We start from the raw sequence: 15,504 nt of genomic DNA on the forward strand, positions 1-15,504 counted from the left end.
TCTCTGTTTTCGGTCGTAGAGATTCATCTCCTACCTCCCTTTTCAGATCGACGATATACTCTTATATACCATTACCTCTACTGATTCTCGTTTCAGTACTGGTTTGGCTATCTACTTTATGTAGATGAGTGTCTTTTGGTAAGTAGGTTTTCCTTTATTTAGACACTCTCAGCTATGGTTTGGCACTTTAAATGTAAAGTTCTAAATATATTGTTTGTACTTATATTTGCCATGATTCAGGTTTATCAGTATATTTCCTTTTTGCAGACTGTCAGTTTCATTTGGGAAATGCATATAAAAAAATTAAAAAAAAATTTTTTTTTGCTTACCAAGAATTTTCAAATTGACTTTCTTCTAAATTGCGGGCTGTTAGGCTCGCGGGTGCGCAAAATGCTATAATTTATTGCGTCATTCTTGGCGCAAGACTTTTTGGCGCGAGAATTAAGTTTGTTGACGTATTTTCGTCATTTCCGGCGTCTTAGTTGGCGCCGAGAATTTTCACATAGTTGCGTCATCTATGACGCTTGTATTTGTTGCAGATGTTCTTGGCGCCAAAAAATATTTTGTCAGTTGTGGGCGTCATACTTGGCGCCAGATTTCTGACATCATTTAAGTCTTTATTTCACTCTGCTTTTGGTTTTCAGAGGCTTATTTTGTTTGCATTTTTTTCCCATTCCTGAAACTGTCATTTAAGGAAACTGATATTTTGCTTTATATGTGATCAATGTGTCCTGCAATTCACACTTAATTCTCGCAGCTAGAGTCCATCAGTATTAATGGATTATCTATTATTATTCTTTTAACATCTAATGTACAAGATATACCTAGGAATTTATAGGAATTTTTTTCTGATTCTATTCTAAGGCTTTGTCTGCCATCCCGCCTTCTATTAAAATGTAAAGGTTTTAATTTAATTGATGAATTTTCAAATGACCGACAACATACTGAATTATCCTTCTCTGATGATGTTTTATCTCATTCAGAATATCTTTCATCAGATATTAACACTAACAAATCTACTTTTTTACTTTTAAATAGAGTACATTCGTTCTTTGTTGAAAAGGTGTTGATTGTTTTGGATATTGAGGAAACTAGTCTTTCTCTTGTAAGGTGTATCCAGTCCACGGATCATCCATTACTTGTGGGATATTCTCATTCCCAACAGGAAGTTGCAAGAGGACACCCATAGCAGAGCTGTTATATAGCTCCTCCCCTCACTACCATACCCAGTCATTCTCTTGCAACTCTCAACACACATGGAGGTAGTAAGAGGGAATGGTGAAAAATAGTTAGTTTATTTACTTCAATCAAAAGTTTGTTATTTTAAATAGTACCAGAGTTGTGCTATTTTATCTCAGGCAGAGATAGAAGAAGAATCTGCCTGAGTTTTCTATGATCTTAGCAGGTTGTAACTAAGATCCATTGCTGTTCTCACATATGTCTAAAGAAAAGAGGTAACTTCAGAGGGAGCATGGCGTGCAGTTTACTCTGCTATCAGGTATGTGCAGTTATAATTTTTTCTAGGATTGGAAATGCTAGAAAATGCTGCTGATTCCTGATAAATGTAAGTTAAGCCTGAATACAGTGATTTAATAACGACTGGTATCATGCTTACTCTCAGGGGTAATACCCTTATAGATATGCTATATAAAACGTTTGCTGGCATGTTTAATCGTTTTTTAAATATGCTTGGTGATAAAACTTATTGGGGCCTAATTTTTTCCACATGGCTGGCTTTATTTTTGCCTAGAAACAGTTTCCTGAGGCCTTTCACTGTTGTAATATGAGTGGGAGGGGTCTATTTTAGCGCTTTTTTGCGCAGTTAAAATTACAGACTGAGACATCCAGTTTTCCTCAGAAGTTCCCTGAATGCTACAGGACGTCTCTAAAGAGCCTAAAAACGTTTATTGGGGAAGGTAGGAGCCACAGAAGAGCTGTGGCAGTTTGCTGTGACTGGTAAAAAACGTCTGTCGTTTTTTTGATCCGTTTTTTGAACTAAGGGGTTAATCATCTATTTGCAAGTGGGTGCAATGCTCTGTTAGCCTATTACATACACTGTAAAAATTTCATTTGTGTAACTGCCTTTTTTCACTGTTTTTCAAATTTTGACAAAATTTGTTTCTCTTAAAGGCACAGTACAGTTTTTTATATTTGCTTGTTAACTTGAATTAAAGTGTTTTCCAAGCTTGCTAGTCTCATTGCTAGTCTGTATAAACATGTCTGACATAGAGGAAACTCCTTGTTCATTATGTTTAAAAGCCATGGTGGAACCCCCTCTTAGAATGTGTACCAAATGTACTGATTTCACTTTAAGCAATAAAGATCATATTATGTCTTTAAAAAATTTATCACCAGGGGAATCTGACGAGGGGGAAGTTATGCCGACTAACTCTCCCCACGTGTCAGATCCTTTGACTCCCGCTCAAGGGACTCGCGCTGAAATGACGCCAAGTACATCAAGGGCACCTATAGCGTTTACTTTACAAGACATGGCGGCAGTCATGGATAATACACTGTCAGCGGTATTAGCCAGACTACCTGAACTTAGAGGTAAGCGAGATAGCTCTGGGGTTAGACGAAATGCAGAGCATACTGACGCTTTAAGAACCATGTCTGATACTGCCTCACAATATGCTGAAGCTGAGGAAGGAGAACTTCAGTCTGTGGGTGATGTTTCTGACTCAGGAAGAATACCTGATTCTGATGTTTCTACATTTAAATTTAAGCTTGAACACCTCCGTGTGTTACTAAAGGAGGTTTTAGCTGCTCTGAATGACTGTGACACAATTGCAGTGCCAGAGAAATTGTGTAGACTGGATAAATACTATGCAGTGCCGGTGAGTACTGATGTTTTTCCAATACCTAAAAGGTTTACAGAAATTATTGCTAAGGAATGGCATAGACCAGGTGTGCCGTTCTCTCCCCCTCCTATTTTTAGAAAAATGTTTCCTATTGACGCCACCACACGGGACTTATGGCAGACAGTCCCTAAGGTGGAGGGAGCAGTTTCTACTTTAGCAAAGCGTACTACTATCCCTGTCGAGGACAGTTGTGCTTTTTCAGATCCAATGGATAAAAAAATTAGAAGGTTACCTTAAGAAAATATTTTGTCAACAAGGTTTTATCCTACAGCCCCTTGCATGCATTGCCCCTGTAACTGCTGCTGCGGCGTTCTGGTTTGAGTCTCTGGAAGAGGCCTTACAGGTAGCGACTCCATTGGATGACACACTTGGCAAACTTATTGCACTTAAGCTAGCCAATTCTCTTGTTTCTGATGCCATTGTTCATTTGACTAAACTAACGGCTAAGAATTCTGGTTTTGCTATGCAGGGCGCTATGGCTTAAATCATGGTCAGCTGACGTGACTTCCAAATCTAAGCTGCTTAACATTCCCTTCAAGGGGCAGACCTTATTCGGGCCTGGTTTGAAGGAGATTATTGCTGATATCACTGGAGGAAAAGGTCATGCCCTTCCTCAGGACAGGTCCAAATCCAGGGCCAAACAGTCTAATTTTCGTGCCTTTCGAAACTTCAAGGCAGGTGCGGCATCAACCTCCTCTAATGCAAGACAAGAGGGAACTGTTGCTCAGTCCAAGGCGGTCTGGAGACCAAACCAGACCTGGAACAAAGGTAAGCAGGCTAAGAAACCTGCTGCTGCCTCTAAGACAGCATGAAGGAACGGCCCCCTATCCGGTAACGGATCTAGTGGGGGGCAGACTTTCACTCTTCGCCCAGGCGTGGGCAAGAGATGTTCAGGATCCCTGGGCGTTGGAAATTATATCCCAGGGATATCTTCTGGACTTCAAAGCTTCTCCCCCAAAAGTGAGATTTCACCTTTCACAATTATCTGCAAACCAGATAAAGAGAGAGGCATTCTTACACTGTGTACAAGACCTCCTAGTTATGGGAGTGATCCATCCAGTTCCAAAAGAGGAACAAGGACAGGGTTTTTACTCATATCTGTTTGTGGTTCCCAAAAAAGAGGGAACATTCAGACCAATTTTGGATCTAAAGATCTTAAACAAATTCCTCAGGGTTCCATCATTCAAGATGGAAACTATCCGTACCATCCTGCCTATGATCCAGGAAGGTCAATATATGACTACAGTGGATCTAAAGGATGCTTATCTTCACATTCCGATGCACAAAGATCATCATCGGTTTCTCAGGTTTGCCTTTCTGGACAGGCATTACCAGTTTGTAGCTCTTCCCTTTGGATTAGCTACAGCCCCAAGAATCTTCACGAAGGTTCTAGGGTCCCTTCTGGCGGTCCTAAGGCCGCGGGGCATAGCAGTAGCCCCTTATTTAGACGACATCCTGATACAGGCGTCAAACTTCCAAATTGCCAAGTCTCATACAGACGTAGTACGGGCATTTCTGAGGTCGCATGGGTGGAAAGTGAACGAGGAAAAGAGTTCTCTATCCCCACTCACAAGAGTTTCCTTTCTAGGGACTCTGATAGATTCTGTAGAAATGAAAATTTACCTGACGGAGTCCAGGTTATCAAAGCTTCTAAATTCCTGCCGGGTTCTTCATTCCATTCCGCACCCTTCGGTGGCTCAGTGTATGGAAGTAATCGGCTTAATGGTAGCGGCAATGGACATGGTGCCGTTTGCACGCTTACATCTCAGACCGCTGCAACTATGCATGCTCAGTCAGTGGAACGGGGATTACACAGATTTGTCCCCTCAACTGAATCTGGACCAAGAGACCAGGGATTCTCTTCTCTGGTGGCTATCTCGAGTCCATCTGTCCAAAGGTATGACCTTTCGCAGGCCAGATTGGACAATTGTAACAACAGATGCCAGCCTTCTAGGTTGGGGTGCAGTCTGGAACTCCCTGAAGGCTCAGGGATCGTGGACTCAGGAGGAGTCTCTCCTTCCAATAAATATTCTGGAACTAAGAGCGATATTCAATGCTCTTCAGGCTTGGTCTCAGTTAGCAACTCTGAGGTACATCAGATTTCAGTCGGACAACATCACGACTGTGGCTTACATCAACCATCAAGGGGGAACAAGAAGTTCCCAAGCGATGTTAGAAGTCTCAAAGATAATTCGCTGGGCGGAGAATCACTCCTGCCACCTATCAGCTATCCATATCCCAGGTGTAGAGAACTGGGAGGCGGATTTTCTAAGTCGACAGACTTTTCATCCGGGGGAGTGGGAACTCCATCCGGAGGTGTTTGCACAAGTGATTCATCGCTGGGGCAAACCAGAACTGGATCTCATGGCGTCTCAACAAAACGTCAAGCTTCCTTGTTACGGATCCAGGTCCAGGGACCCCAGGGCGACGCTGATAGATGCTCTGGCAGCGCCCTGGTCTTTCAACCTGGCTTATGTGTTTCCACCGTTTCCTCTGCTCCCTTGACTGATTGCCAAGATCAAGCAGGAGAGAGCATCAGTGATTTTAATAGCGCCTGCGTGGCCACGCAAGACCTGGTATGCAGATCTAGTGGACATGTCATCCTTTCCACCATGGACTCTGCCTCTGAGACAGGACCTTCTACTTCAGGGTCCTTTCCACGATCCAAATCTAATTTCTCTGAGACTGACTGCATGGAGATTGAACGCTTGATTTTATCAAAGCGTGGCTTCTCCGAGTCAGTCATTGATACCTTAATACAGGCACGAAAGCCTGTCACCAGGAAAATTTACCATAAGATATGGCGTAAATATCTTTATTGGTGTGAATCCAAGGGTTACTCATTGAGTAAGGTCAGGATTCCTAGGATATTATCTTTTCTCCAAGAAGGCTTGGAAAAAGGTTTGTCAGCTAGTTCCTTAAAGGGACAGATTTCTGCTCTGTCTATTCTTTTACACAAGCGTCTGGCAGATGTTCCAGACGTTCAGGCATTTTGTCAGGCTTTAGTCAGAATCAAGCCTGTGTTTAAACCTGTTGCTCCACCATGGAGCTTAAATTTGGTTCTTAAGGTTCTTCAAGGAGTTCCGTTTGAACCTCTTCATTCCACAGATATCAAACTTTTATCTTGGAAAGTCCTTTTTTTTGGTAGCTATTTCCTCAGCTCGTAGAGTCTCCGAGTTATCTGCCTTACAATGTGATTCTCCTTATCTGATTTTTCATTCTGATAAGGTAGTCCTGCGTACCAAACCTGGGTTTTTACCTAAGGTGGTATCTAACAAGAATATCAATCAAGAGATTGTTGTTCCATCCTTGTGTCCTAATCCTTCTTCGAAGAAGGAACGTCTATTACATAATCTGGACGGGGTTCGTGCTTTAAAGTTTTACTTACAAGCTACTAAAGATTTTCGTCAAACATCTGCTTTGTTTGTTGTCTACTCTGGACAGAGGAGAGGTCAAAAGGCTTCGGCAACCTCTCTTTCTTTTTGGCTAAGAAGCATAATACGCTTAGCCTATGAGACTGCTGGACAGCAGCCTCCTGAAAGGATTACAGCTCATTCCACTAGAGCTGTGGCTTCCACTTGGGCCTTTAAAAATGAGGCTTCTGTTGAACAGATTTGCAAGGCGGCGACTTGGTCTTCGCTTCATACTTTTTCAAAATTCTACAAATTTGATACTTTTGCTTCTTCGGAGGCTATTTTTGAGAGAGAGGTTTTACAGGCAGTGGTACTTTCCGTTTAAGTACCTGCCTTGTCCCTCCCTTCATCCGTGTACTTTGGTATTGGTATCCCACAAGTAATGGATGATCCGTGGACTGGATACACCTTACAAGAGAAAACACAATTTATGCTTACCTGATAAATTTATTTCTCTTGTGGTGTATCCAGTCCACGGCCCTCCCTGTCATTTTAAGGCAGGTCATTTTAAATTTAAACTACAGTCACCACTGCACCCTATGGTTTCTCCTTTTTCTGCTTGTTTTCGGTCGAATGACTGGATATGGTAGTGAGGGGAGGAGCTATATAACAGCTCTGCTGTGGGTGTCCTCTTGCAACTTCCTGTTGGGAATGAGAATATCCCACAAGTAATGGATGATCCGTGGACTGGATACACCACAAGAGAAATACATTTATCAGGTAAGCATAAATTGTGTTTTTTGATTTTAAGACTAGCTAAACATTTAAATTCTGCTTATTAACCTCCTGTGGTTTCTTCAGCGTTTTTTTTCCAGTTCCTGATACTAGGGAATGGAATAGGCCTGGGACCTCTTTTATTCCTTCTTTAAGGTTTTTAAGTTGTATCCTTTGCCAGAAGTTAGTTTGGAGTGCTAAAGATCCCCAAAGTTAATGGGGCTATCTATACTCTTGCTAAACATACTACTATTCTTATGGAAATAGTATTTATTTTTAAGTTTCTTCAGATCGGAGATTTGTATCTTATCTAAGGAAAATTATTTTATTTTCAGGTCCTTTTCTTAGGTCTGCATTTTATTTGGCTGATGTTGCAACTGTTTCTACTTTTTGGTTGGATACTTTAGCGCAACAAGTATCAAATTATGATTTGTTTAGCATTGTTAAGTAGATTCAACATGCTAATAATTTCATTTGTGATGTCATTTTTTGATATTTTCACAGTTGAGGTTGAATCTATGTCTTTAGCTATTTTAGCTAGAAGAACTTTTGTGTCTTAAATCTTGGAATACTAATTTGATTTCTATAATCCAGATTTTTATTTTTCCAAGGTAATTATTATTTCGTTCACAATTGGATTCAATACTTTCATCTGTTACTCTGGGGAAGGGAGTTTTTTTGCTTCAAAATTAAGTTCTAAGAGTAAATCTTAAGCTTATATTAGTTTGTGTTCTTGTTAAAGAACAGAAACCTATTTCTTCCCCAAGTAACATGTTTCTAATTGGAAGCTTTCTTCAAATGGAATGAATTCAAGCCATTTTAAAGATCAAAGTGAGCCCCCAAATTCGCATGAAGGTGCGGCCCTTATTCTAGCATAGCTGGTAAGGGGCAGGTTAAGACTTTTTCTAAAGTTATTTGGTTCAATTTGGTCCAAACTTCTTAAATTTGGGTATAGAATAGGATTCAGAGTAAGACCGCCTGTGAGAAGTCTTTTTCTCTCTAGCATATTCCAGCTATTCCAGTAAAGGCTCAGACTTTCCTGAAGTGTGTTTCAGACCTGGAGTTATCTGGGGTATTCATACCAGTTCCATTTCAGGAACGGGGTCTGGGGTTTTGTTCAGAACTATTAATTGTCCCAAAGATAGAAAATCTTTTTTGAATTGTCATGTAAGAGTACCATCTTTCAGAATGGTGTTTATATGGTCTATTCTGCTTTGTGGTCAGCAACGGCATTATTTGCCTACAATAGACTTTCAGGATGCATATCTTCATATTCTGTTTTCATTCAGATTATTTTCATTTTCTGAGATTCTCTTTTTTAGACAAGCATTACCAATTTGTTGCTTTTCCTTTCTGGCCTAGCGACAGCTCTAGGAGTCTTTTCAAAAGGTTCTTGGTGTTTTCCTTATTTGGACAATATTGTGGTATTTGCTCAGTCTTTTCGTTCTGCAGAATCTCATACGTTTCAACTTCTTCAAGGACATGGTTGGAGGATCTTTTTACCAAAAGTTCCTTGATTCCTCAAGACAAGAGTCACCTTTTTTTGGGTTTCCAGAAAAGATTGTGTCAATGTCTTTGTTTCTAACAGACAAGAGACAATTTGTATTGGGTTCAGCTTGTCGAACCTTTAGTCTCTATTATTTCCTTCAGTAGCTATATGCATGGAAGTTTTTGGTCTCATGACTTCGGCATTGGATTCAATTCTCTCTGCTCATTTTCATATGAAACCTTTTCAGTTTTTAATACTGACTTAATGGTGCAGGGATTATTCTAGGATATCACATTTAATATCCTTGAATCCCAATATTTAACTATTTCTGACTTGGTGATTAGATCACCATCATATATTTCTTCGGGTCTCTTTGGTTCATCCAACCTGGACCGTGATCACAACAGGTGCGAGTCTCTTAGGTTGGGAAGCTGTCTGAGGATCTCTGACAGCACAAGGGGTTTGGAAATCTCAAGAGGCGAGATTATCTATCAATATTTTGGAACTCCGTGCGATTCTCACAGTTCTTCAGTTTTGGCTTCTATTTGAAGAGAGAGACGTTTATTGGTTTTCAGTCAGACAATGTCACAACTGTGGCGTATGTCAATCATTAGGGTGGGACTCTTAGTCCTCAGGCTATGAAAGAAGTATTTTGGATACTTGCTTGGGCAAAATTCAGCTCCTGTCTAATTTCTGCGGTCCATATCCCAGGTTTAGACAATTGGGAAGCGGATTATCTTTGTCATCAAGCTTTACATCTGGGAGGATGGTCTCTTCACCCAGATGTCTTTTTTTTTTTTTTTTCAAGTTGTTCAGATGTGCAGGCTTCCAGAAATAGATCTGATGGCATCTCATCTAAACAAGAAACTTCCCTGGTACCTATCTAGGTCCAGGGATCCTCAGGCGTAAGCAGTGGATGCATTGACACTTCCTTGGAGTTATCAACTTGCTTATATTTTTCTGCCTCTAGTTCTTCTTCCAAGAGTGATTTTCAAAATCATCATGGAGCAATTGTTTGTGCTGCTGGTGGCTCTAGCATGGCCGCTCAGGTTTTGGTATCTGGATCTTGTTCAGATGTTTAGTTGCCAACCTTGGCCGTTTCCATTAATGCCAGACCTTATATCTCAAGATTTGTTTTTCCATCTGGATCTCAAATCATTAAATTTGATGGTATGGAGATTGAATGCTTAGTCATAGAAGTTTCTCTGACTCAGTGATTTAAACTATGTTACAGGCTCGTGAATCTGTGTCTAGAAAGATTAATTATCGAGTTTGGAAGACTTACATTTCATGGTGTTCTTCTCATAAATTCTCTTGGCATTCTTTTAGAATTCCTAGAATTTTTCAGTTTTTTCAGGAGGGTTTAGATAAGGGTTTGTCTGCAAGGTCTTGGAAGGACAAATCTCTGCTCTTTCTGTTCTGTTCCACAGAAAAATTGCTAAACTTCCTGATATTTTTTTGTTTTGTACAGGTTTTGGTTCGTATCAAGCCTGTCATTAAGTCAATCTCTCCTCCTTGGAGTCTTAATTTGATTTTGAAGGCTTTACAGGCTCCTCCATTTGAGCCTATGCTTTTTCTGGACATTAAATTACTTTCTTGGAAAGTATTGTTCTTTTTGGCCATCTCTTCTGCTAGAAGAGTTTCTGTTTTATCTGCTCTTTTTTGTGAGTCTCCTTTTTCTGATTTTTCATCAGGATAAGGCGTTTTTTTGCGGACTTAGTTTAAATTTTTATCTAAAGTTGTGAACTTTAACAACATTAGTAGAGAAATTGTTGTCCCTTCTTTGTGTCCTAATTCTAAGAATTCTCTGGAGAGATCCTTACATTCTTTGGATGTGGCAAGAGCTTCGAATTATTATGTTGAAGCTACTTTCAGGAAGACTTCTAGTCTATTTATCTTTTCCAGTTCTAGGAAAGGTCAGAAGGCTTCTGCCATTTCTTTGGCATCTTGGTTAAGCTTTTGATTCATCATGCTTATTTGGAGTCGGGTAATTCCCCGCCTCAGAGGATTACGGCTCATTCTACTAGGTTAGATTCCACGTCCTAGGTTTTTAAGAATGAAGCCTCTGTTGATCAGATTTGCAAAGCAGCAACTTAGTCTTCTTTGCTTTCTTTTTCTTAAATTCTACCATTTTGATGTTTTTCTCTTCTTCAGAAGCAGTTTTTGGTAGAAAAATACTTCAGGCAGCTGTTTCAGTTTTATTCTTCTGCTTATATTTTCAGTTTTTTTCATTATATGATTAAAACTTTTGATTTGGGTTGTGGATTATTTTTTCAGCGGAATTGGCTGTCTTTATTTTTATCCCTCCCTCTCTAGTGACTCTTGCGTGGAGTTCCACATCTTGGGTATTTGCTATCCCATACGTCACTAGATCATGGACTCTTGCCAATTACATGAAAGAAAACATAATTTATGTAAGAACTTACCTGATAAAATCATTTCTTTCATATTGGCAAGAGTCCATGAGATCCACCCTTTTTTGTGGTGGTTATGATTTTTTGGATAAAGCACAATTATTCCAATTCCTTGTTGATGCTTTTGCTCCTTTCTTATCATCCCACTTCTTGGCTATTCGTTAAACTGAATTGTGGGTGTGGTGGGGGGGGTGTATTTATAGGCATTTTGAGGTTTGGGAAACTTTGCCCCTCCTGGTAGGAATGTATATCCCATACGTCACTAGCTCATGGACTCTTGCCAATATGAAAGAAATGAATTTATCAGGTAAGTTCTTACATAAATTATGTTTTCTTATCTATTAGACAGATTTTATGATGTTATTTATTGCTATGTTATTTATTTAGAGGTACTATCATATCATATATTTTATTGTCCATTTATTTAGTTATTTTATTATCTTATAGCACTGCATGAACTTTTTCAATTTTAGATCTTGTGCATATGTTATTAAATTGATTTTGATCTTGGTACTATTAATTGATGGTTAGTTCATTTATTTATATATCTACTACAGTTTTTTATATGTCCTTTTTATGCTTCTCCTTTTTTAGGTCTTATATTCTCCTTTTTTAGGTCTTATATTTATATTATATTGACATATCAATATTTCTTATATTTCTTATTTATTCATATTTATTTATATATTCATATATTTTTTTATATTTATACTGCTATGAGCTCAGCTCAGTGCGTCACTCTATAACCCACTTTTTCCTATTTCCATATTTTTAACTGTGTCAGAGGGATCGCAGTTTATTTTAGAGTTGGCATTGAGCTCCTAGGTAACAGTCCAGACCTACCACTTAGTTCTTTTTCTATAGTGTGAATCTTCTGGTATAAGAAGATATATTATATCTGTGGGTTTCTCACTAAAAAATTACCTACAGTAGGGCCTAAGTATAAGCAGCATCTCAACTACAAAACATCTCGGGTGGAAATGCCTCAGCAGTTAAAGGGTTAATCTAATTTTTTATTTAAATTTTGAGTAATTTACCAGAGCCATTGAGTTAGGAAGGGCACATACTGTAAGGAAGTACAAGAATACCTGGGGATGTGCATTTAGAGGGAAATAAAGACAGACCCGATTGCCTTTAAGTTTGTTAAATCTTAGTTCTCCGTGACATGCTGAGATATATTACAATTATGTTTGTGTATTTTTTTTTTACAGATGAATGTTTCAAGTTAAACGCAAATTTTGAATATAGAAAACCATTTACCTGTTTAGAATGTGGGAAGTGTTTTACGCAGAAGCCATCGCTCCTTGCACATCAGAGCATTCATACAGGACAGAAACAGTTTTCCTGCTCTGATTGTGGAAAATATTTTACCTATCAATCAAACCTGATTCGACATCAAAAAATTCACACGGGAGAGAAACCATATAAGTGTGCGTTATGCGGGAAATGTTTTACCCAGCAGTCGAGCCTTATTACCCATCAGCGGATTCATACTGGGGAGAAACCGTTTGCCTGTTCAGTTTGTGGGAAGCATTTTACTTATCACTCGCATATGATTCGACATCAGAAAAGTCATACGGGAGAAAAGGCGTATTCGTGTCCAGAATGTGGTAAATGTTTTACGCAGCAACCAACGCTTATTGCGCATCAGAGAATTCATACAGGGGAGAAGCCATTTTCCTGTTTAGATTGTGGCAAATGTTTTAATTATCGACGAGACCTTCAGCGGCACAAGAAAACGCACACCGGAGAGAAACCTTTTTCGTGTTCTGATTGTGGAAAATGTTTTATTCAGCAGTCAGACCTTCACCGGCATCAGAAAATTCACACCGGAGAGAAACCCTTTTTGTGTTCTGACTGCGGGAAAAGTTTTAGTTGCAAATCAAACCTTCTGAGTCACATGAAGACGCATAGAGCCAACACAAGTATAGACATTCTCAACGTGACGTTGTAAAAGGCAATTTAGTTCCTCATGTAAATAAACTGTGCAATGTGTTTTTATATGGTGCCTGCTCTTCCTGTAATTGTGTTTTGTTGCCTTCATTGATGCTGGAGTACAGGATCCAAAACAATGACCCTGCAACAAGCTACACAGTAAATGCTGCTCCAGTAGCTAATCTGTTCCTAATAGGCTACAGCAAAGGAGATATGGTAATCCTACTCAATGTATCTTAATGGGTGTGTCTATGGACTGCAAACAATGATAGTTTTTAATAATTTTGTTTTGTGCACTTAACTGAAATAAATATATATACATAAATACTATATAAACAAACAATATATACATGCGCACACACAAAATATATATATATATATATATATACACACACACACTGTATATATACACGTATGTGTTTTTATTTACGTGTGTGTATATATATATATATATATATATCTTTGTCACGTGTGTCATATATATATATATATATATATAATCTGTTTTGTGTGTGTGTATATATACATAATATATATTTATCATTACTGCTGGTCCATTATGTGTTATATAAGATGAGAATTGTAAACATTTGTATCACAATGGGATGAGACTGTGGAATTATATTATACCAGTTATACACCTCTGGTTTTGTGTTAATATTGTAATTTGTAAAGCACTCCCTAGTGAGGTCAGAGAGCTAATTGTGTAATGTAGGTTTACAACATGCTGTAAATTGCCCTAACCAGCTATTTATGTACAGGTTACAGAATTGACAGACAATGGTTTAACCCTCAATTACAGCAACATACCCTAAACATCGCCTGTCACAAGGGGCTTCCTGGGTTGTAACAGCGCAGGTCTTATGGACTGAGCTATTTCTGTATGCTTTCTCTTGCCGCTGTCCATGAGACACCCCTAGATGTGCAACAGACGTGCCATGTACACTAATGGGTTAATTACCTTTTAAGTAATAATGCAAGAAAGGTACTGACCCATTAAACCTGTTACACAGACATAGCATCTTGTCCTACTGCTAGCCTGTATATTTACTGACATGATACTCTGTAACCGACCGCATACTGCTAGCCTGTATATTTACTGACGTGATACTCAGTAACCAATCACGTTATTGGCTTATCGATAGAGATAAATGAGAGATCCGGAACATAATACCAAGTGATGGCGTCTGGATTAACCCTGCTTCCCGTGGGTTTCATGTTTCTGTATCCCAAGTGCTATACAAATAAATGATAATATTGCTTATTAAGGGTCAATGCTGTAGCAGTGTTTATATAATTTAGTAATTGCATGTCACTTTTTTTTATTATTATGGTAAAACTTGTTACTATGTAAGTATTGGTGACATCAATAAATATTAAAACTGAAATAATGTCTTTTTGAAGGGAGAAATAATTGTAATACTTCCATAGAAGATATGTTAATAAATATATTTCATCATGTTACTTATCCTCTGTTTGATCCGTGCATGTACACGTGAGGGCTGCTATCTACATATGCCTTGCTGAAATCCGTGAACAAGTCATTTATATTTGTGTGAAAGAAATACTAGAAAATTCAAGAATTGCTGAATAAAATATTCACTTTTTCTTTCTAATGACACAATGAGTCCACGGATCATCTAATTACTATTGGGAATATCACTCCTGCCCAGCAGGAGACGGCAAAGAGCACCACAACAAAGCTTTTAAATATCACTTCCCTTCCCTCCAACCCCAGTCATTCTCTTTGCCTATGTTAGAGTAAGGGAGTGGTAAAGTTAGGTGTTAGTAAAAGATTCTTCAATCAAGAGTTTATTATTTTTTATGTAGTGCAAGATTGTGCTGCTTTGTTCTGGAGTGTAGTCATAGTCCATATCAGTCTCATCAGTAGAGCAGTGGTGACTTTAGAGCAATGGAAACTTGTGGGACATAATTCTCACTGCGCCTCCCATATACTGATGCTGCCCTATTCCTAAAGCCTGAATAAGATTATTCAGTCTTTGTTTTTTTCCACAGGTCCATGTGAGGAATCTTGCCTCTCAAACCTAATGAGCTATGGGCAGATGCAAAAAGGTAAGTGGTGACTTTTTATTTTCTGGGGATACGTTCAGAATAAAAGTATGGCACTTTAAAACATTATATAATGGGACAGATTATAATAATTCTCTTGCGACTTGGAGAATAATTATTTTGGGCAGTAATAGCAGGCACTGGGGACGAGGAGCAGGCTCAGAGGTGGTGTTTTTAACTTGCGTATCATTTAAACGGCATACTATGCTTAAAAAACATGAGGGAAGGTTTTTTCTGGTAACTCCCACGATGGGCGGGGCTAACAAGTGCCAAAATTTGTTGCGCACTTTCTCCTCATAGTTCCGGTGTTCTGTGACATGGAACACTTTCTCTTCATTTTTGACAAGTATTGCGGACTTCATCACATTAAATAGATTGAGTCCGGATCATCTAACAGCCCATAATCTCCGGTGTTAGACAGGCAAGTATGCACCTCAGCAAAGTTAAGCTGAGGTGGAAAGGTGTCCGGAGCATTTAATTGCTACTTATGTCATTTTATTTTATTGCTAAAAAATAAAGCAGTTTATGTTTAAATATTTAAAGGAACAGTAACGTTTTTTGTGTGACGCATTTTTTACTAAAATATCAAAATTCTATCTAATTATTCA

At 38.8% G+C, this 15,504-nt stretch overlaps 1 protein-coding gene across 3 annotated transcripts in view; it reads left to right on the top strand.

Moving 5' to 3' along the window:
- Positions 1-14,290, top strand: part of LOC128666734 (oocyte zinc finger protein XlCOF6.1) — a 70,234-nt gene extending 55,944 nt beyond the window's left edge. For all 3 annotated transcript variants that reach the window (XM_053721487.1, XM_053721486.1, XM_053721488.1), the window contains one exon: positions 12,103-14,290. In XM_053721487.1, the coding sequence (XP_053577462.1) occupies positions 12,103-12,845 (743 nt within the window). In that variant the 3' untranslated portion in view covers positions 12,846-14,290. The remainder of the gene's footprint in view (positions 1-12,102) is intronic.
- The last annotated feature ends 1,214 nt before the right edge of the window (positions 14,291-15,504 follow it).

This window comes from Bombina bombina, chromosome 7 (genome assembly GCF_027579735.1).
Source record: "Bombina bombina isolate aBomBom1 chromosome 7, aBomBom1.pri, whole genome shotgun sequence".
Classification (NCBI taxonomy): domain Eukaryota; kingdom Metazoa; phylum Chordata; class Amphibia; order Anura; family Bombinatoridae; genus Bombina; species Bombina bombina.